The 6,143-nt window shown below is 49.0% G+C and overlaps 1 protein-coding gene across 2 annotated transcripts in view; it reads left to right on the top strand.

The window, feature by feature from the left end:
• Window positions 1–4,014, top strand: part of CRTAP (cartilage associated protein) — a 25,631-nt gene extending 21,617 nt beyond the window's left edge. For both annotated transcript variants that reach the window (XM_081823921.1, XM_081823914.1), the window contains one exon: window positions 3,242–4,014. In XM_081823921.1, coding sequence (XP_081680047.1) covers window positions 3,242–3,295 — 54 coding nt within the window. In that variant the 3' untranslated portion in view covers window positions 3,296–4,014. The remainder of the gene's footprint in view (window positions 1–3,241) is intronic.
• Window positions 4,015–6,143: the final 2,129 nt, after the last annotated feature.

Here is a 6,143-nt window from a genome sequence, read left to right as displayed (position 1 = left end):
CCGGGGGAGGAAGGGGAGTCTCCGCGGATCTGCCGCTTGTTGGGTCCCTGCTGGAGGAGCAGGGGCCCAACTGTGCCACGGATCATGGTTTATGACAACCCCGAGCTGAGAGCTCATGCCTTGGCTCCGTCTCTGCAGCCGGCTTCCCTGCTCCGATACCTGGGAGCTCTGCCACACTCAGGCACCCCAGGTCTTTCTGTGACCCCAAGGGTCCTGAGACCACACTGTCCCAGTGAGGGTTCCACCCCCCACTTAGCCACCGGAGCGACGTCCCTCAGTGGAGCCGACTTCTAAAAGTTCCGATTTTGTGCTCTGCGGCTCTATCACTTGCCAGAAGCGGCCGACGGAGGCCCCTCTCCCGCCGTCTATCCTCCCGAATATCGCCTCGGATTCACTTCTCCGCACATCCTACCTTCCAGAAAGTGGTCACTTTTCTGTTCAGATAGCTGTTGCTATACTTTTCTTCGATCTCCTGTTGAGTTCGTAGGTGTTCAGAATGGTTTGATCCCTATCCAGCTGAATTCCTGAGAGGAGATGAAATCCAGGTCTCCTACTCCTCCGCCATCTTGCTCCGCCCCTCCATGGTATAGGTTTTTTAAAGTAAAGCTTTTTGTTTTTGTTTTAGGCATTTAGGTTGCTTCTAACTTTTTGCTTTCACAAATAACATAGCTGAGACTAAATTGGTTACTTTTTTTCTAGTCATTTCCTTAGGATAAATTCTTATGGGTGGAATTCCTGGGTCCAAGGCTATGAACATTTTGAGGGCTTTTGATGTACAAAGACAATATGTTTAGAAAAAATCATAGATATTAGAACAAGAGAACTTTTATGATATTCAGTAAGGCTCTGTCATGTCACAGATGAGGAGAAAAATTCAGAAAGGTAGAGTGACTTGCTCAAAGTTACACAGCTGGTTTGTAATCATCCATTGAACACCAGGCTTATCCTAGGCTTTAAAATTCCTAGTATTCTTGGACTTGACACTGTCAAGATAAAAAAAAGGAGTCTGTTGAAGGTCCTGGAAGTAATTAGCTTATTAATCAAAGCTTTAGAATTTTGAAAGAATTAATCCATCTCTAAAGAACAAGCTATTTTCTTTTCTATATATCAAAGTATGACAAGTAATTATTTGAAACAAAGTATAATGAATACAATAAAATTCTTAGTTTAACCTTTAAAATTTCCAGAGGACAAAATACTACATTGGAACAAAACATCAATACGATTTAGCTGCTGAAGTTAGGGGCATTCTCCTTTATTATCTTTCTGGGGTTGAAATATGTTGTAAGTTGTTGTCAGCTCCTGAAAGTTTGCACACTGGTTAAAAATTTTACAGACGCTTATTATGGTTTCAGAAACTTTATAAAGCAGGCTGAAATAGATGCTTCAAGTTTCAGGTTCTGATGGTTGTTTGCTTTGGGAAGGTCTAAAAGAAATAGATTATAATTTGCAGGAGTGATTTATTGAGGGAGTGCTCTCAGGTAGGAAAGAAGTGAGGGGCAAGGGAAGGAGCCATGAAAAGATACGGTCTTAGCTGGTGTCAAGCTTAGCCTGATCCCACGGGAGCTCTGGAGCATGAATTGTACCACAGAGTCTTCCTGCATTTTCTAGGCAGCTTATCCTTCTCTCCTTGGTTGTTGGCAGCCCAGAGGGGCTGGTGTGTAAACTCCCTGGTGGGGCTCCCCTTTTAGTCAAGATCAGTTGTCCAGAGAAGGGGCAGCTATCGGCCCATCAGCAATCGGCCCTCCCAGCAGCTGGGGCATGGGTGCAGATCTGAGCTAGGCTGTTGGTGCCTCGACTGTAACAGGCCACAGAGGGGCTTGTGTTTCTTTCATCTGTATTGCCTTGGGTGCTTCTTAGTGAGCTCAGAGCAGGCAGTACCATCATCCCAGGTCACAGCCGCCGCACAGCAAGGAACAGTAACTCTGGGAAGAGCTGTCACGGCCGTACATGGAGTCCCGCTATGGTGTTTTCCTTTTGGGTTGCTTCCAGAAAGCAACCAAAGAACATCGTTTTTTCTTTTTTTAAGATTTTATTTATTTATTTGAGAGAGAGAGTAGGGCGAGAGAGAGAGAAAGAGAAAGAGAGCACGGCAGGCAGAGGGAGAAGGAGAAGCAGGCTTCCCGCCAAGCAGGGAACCTGACACAGGACTCGATCCCAGGACCCTGGGATCACGACCTGAGCCAAAGGCAGACGCTTAACCGACTGAGCCACCCAGGCACCCCAGAACATCGTTTTTTCAATCAGTGGTCTTCCACTTCCGTGACTTTAGTTTCTGATCTCAGGCATGACGAGGTAGAAGTATTTGATGAAAATAATAAGACCCCCTGTTGTGTCTCATGTACTTGGGAGATTTCCCAACTATTCTCAGATGCTGAGATTTTATAACGGAAAGTGTGTTAAAATATCAAAAAGAGCAAATAGGCTCTTGGCCTGTGATGGTGGCCTCTGTGAAGGAGGCCAAGCTTTAGCAGGGGTGATTAGCTTCAGTGGGGCTGACCCTCTCGTGGGAGTGGGACTTGGCCTCCTTGGTGATTCACTCATTCTTGGCAGTAAAGAGAATGGGTGTCATCAGCTGGGCCCAGGTGTGTTGTGGGAGAGAAATCAATGCAGAGAAGGAAATCAGGAAGTGTGCCAGGCTATTTCAGGTTGAGGCTTAAGGCTGATTGTAGAAGGAGGGAGCAGGTGGGCTCCTGGCCCTGACAATGGGCAAGTGGGTCCCACTGTACCCAGGAAACTGTCTCGTAAAGGGAGTGACTGCTTGAGCCACACCAGAATTATGCACGCGTACTCTCAATCATTCTTCCTTTAGCAGGTTTCCCACCTTCTGCATGCCACGTTCTGGGGAAGAAAAGCAACCCAGGTCCTGGTCCTTGAAAAACTCCTGGTCTGCTGATGAGGGCAGAAGGGGACAGATAGAGAGTGTTCCTGTGGAATAAGTGCTAAGGGGTAGGGGGGATGCCCAGAAAAGGGGGCACTAAACAGGTCTTTCAGAGGGTGGCTGGATTGCCCCCTTCCCACGGGCCGTCTGCGGGCGTTCCAGAGCACGTGACTGCATGTTCACATGGAAGCCAGGTCCCTCCGAGGGGAAGTCAGGTCCTCTGGGCCCAAGGGCAGTGGGGAAGGGCTGCTCCAGGCCACGCAGGCCGGCGGCAGTGACGTCTTAGAGACCGTCTCTGCTTACCGGCACTTTTAAAGTTGGGTAGCCCACCTAACGCAGATGTCCTCTTGTCTCTTACAGGGAGAGGTTCTGGAATATGTGGATGACCTCTTGGAGCTGGAGGAGACTGGCTAGTCCACAGCAGAGAGATGCCCCTTGATGTTCAGGAGACACAGATTCTTCGTCTTCCTTTCCCCAGTAGCCCACGTTGTTGATACCTCAAAGCCTTCTCTTTACTCTGTGAAGTGAAAGGGAAGCCTCAGCTCTCACTACATACAATAAGGGGTGAGCCTGCCTTCCCTGTAACCACATCTGCCTCCCCAGGGTCGGCCCATGCTCACACCTGTCTCCCTCCCCATCTTCACACCTGCCTTCTCCATGTTCACGCCTGCCTTTCTCACCGTTTTGGTTGGAAGGACAGTCTTCCATTTTTTTTCCCCCCAGAAAATCACTATTATATTTTAAATAAGAAAAATACTCCTAAAATTAAGTAATTGTGAAAACCTACTTTGGGTTTTCACTCTTCCAGATTTTATACTCCTTCATCCTCATGCCCTGATCCAGGAAAGATAGTGGAAGACAAAGGCCAAACTTCTCCCCGCCCCTGACAGCCTCCACATGGTCTGACCTGAACCATTTCCGGCACCCACTGAAAGACAAGTTGGGTAGATAGTGCAGGCTACAGAAATACGGCTCTTGCCCAACACTTCTGCATCTCCAAAGTCTTACAGTGGTTGGTCGGCCCCTCTTGGGGACAAGAGTCAGTTATAAGTCTCAAAGTTGGGAATGGAAGAAAGCAGAGAGAGTCTAGTTTCATTTCATTCTTTCAATAAATATTTATTGAGCACCTGCTACATACTAGACATTGACCTGGGCACTGGAAATACTGCACAGAATGACAGAAAAAAAAAAAACAACAAAACCCTGCCCTCCGGAGCCTACATTCTATAAGGAGAGACAGACAGCAAATAAATAAGAATAAATATATACAGACTATCAATAGTGATAATTGCTATGGAGAAAAATAATGCAGCGAAGTGGGTACGGAAGCCTGGAGATGAGGCTACAGTTTTAAATAGGATAGTCAGGGAAGAAAGACTTCACTGAGAAGGTGACATCAGAAGCAGGTCTCAGGGAAAAGCATTCCAGGCACAGGGAACAGCATATGCCATGCTTTACAGTGAGAACATACTCGCTGTGGTGAGGGAATAGCAAAGAGGCCAAGAAGAGGGGTGAGCAAGGGGAAGAAAGGAAGGAGATAAGGTGAGGGAGGTGGGAGAGAGGACAGACAGCTTAGGCCAGTGTAAGGCCTTTGGCTCCTACTCTGAGTACGATGGGAGCCATTGGAAGGTTTGGGTGGAGGAGTGCCTTGGCTGACTGGAGCCCTCCAGCTACCATATTGTGAGCAACGGTGGATGCAGGGATACGAGGCAAAGGGAGTGCTGGCTTGAACCTGAGCCGTCACAATGGAGATGGTGAGAAATGGTCAGACTGTGGGCTTATTTTGAAAGCAGGGCCCGTAGGATTTGGTGACAGATTGGATGTGGAGCATAAGAGAAAGAGGGGTTAATGGTGACCTCAAAGGCTTTTGGCCAGAGTAGCAGGAAGGATGGAGTTGCCATTTACTGAATATCGGGAAGTTGGTTGTGCGTGGTAAGTAAGGAATTTGGTGCAAAGCAGGCTGTCTGAGGCTGGGGTGGGAGGTTCAGGCTGCAAATAAAATTTGAGAGCATTCTCAGATCAGGCCTTCAACAGAGCCTGAAACAGGGATCCAGATGCATATGGTTTCTTGTGGGAGTACATTCAGAAGAAACTTGTGAAGGCCTCCATCAATCCGTTAGTTATTGACTGTCCCGTAGGGGGAAGGGGTGTACCTTTGAAGGCAAGTAGCTCGGTCGGCTGAGGGTAGTTCTCTGGAAGAAGGACTGTGACCACAGGGAGTGGATAGGGGCCGGGGGTGCGGATGTGGGTCTTGGCTCTGTGAAGGGTGTCTGGGAGGAACACCAACCCTCCCCCCCTGCTGAATCATCAGCACGTACATGGTATATAAACCCAGGAGCCTGGATGGGGTCACCTAGACTGCATGCATGTATTAAGAAATGAGAAAAGGGCCGAGGACAGAGCTCTGAGGCTCTCTGGGAAATGAGAAACTTGCCAAAGAGACTGAGAAGGAGCCACCTTTGAGACTGGAGAAACCCAGGAAAGTGGTGTTTTGGAATCTGAGTTTTCTTTTTTCAACCTTATTCCCTCCTCCAATAAGCCGCTTAGTCGAGTTGGGACTCTCTGGGGATGGAGGCTGGAGGAGGCTGGCTCAGCATTTGGGAGACAGGACTTTTCTTACAGTGGCATGGAGTGAAGGGAGCTAGAATTTGGGGTCTTTAATGTAATGGTGAATAATTGGAGGTGGAAAACTCCTATATTTTTCCCTACCCCCCATCTCGCTACTCCAAGCTCTGGGAACACAGATGGGCCCTTCTGTTTCTCCTTCTGCACTATTCTGCCTCCCTCATCCCTTTCTCCTAAGAGCACTTCCTCCTTTACCTGCACAAGAATCCTCCTGCCAGGTCCTCCTCCTGGGGCACTCAACTCAAGACAATAAGCTGCTACTTACTCTCTTTGGCTGGACTTGGCCAGCCTACAGAGCCTACATTCCCAGGGGCTGTGTGGCCAGGAGTCCGTGTGACTGGCATTGTGTTGGCCACACTGGTGTCCCCAGCAGCCCCCAGTCAGGGCACCCTCCAGCTCAGCAACGAGTCAGATGCTACTGCCTTCCACCCGTGGAACACTGGGTCCTCCTTCTTCGCTCGCCCTGCCCTCCACTCCACCAGAGAAACTTCCTTTTGAAGCCAGTGGGGAGGAGAGTCATAGGGCAGGACTCTAAAGTAGAGGGGGCCCCAGTGAGTGGATGCCCTGCCCCAGGATGCCTGGAAGCCAGTTGCACCTGGCAACTCCGGGGGGACCTCTTGGCTGCAGCTGTCCTTCC

Source organism: Leptonychotes weddellii, chromosome 1 (assembly GCF_054177405.1).
Source record: "Leptonychotes weddellii isolate Sample4059 chromosome 1, ASM5417740v2, whole genome shotgun sequence".
Lineage (NCBI taxonomy): Eukaryota > Metazoa > Chordata > Mammalia > Carnivora > Phocidae > Leptonychotes > Leptonychotes weddellii.
Note: the sequence above shows the minus strand (reverse complement) of the source record. Positions and strands in the feature narration are given on the sequence as shown.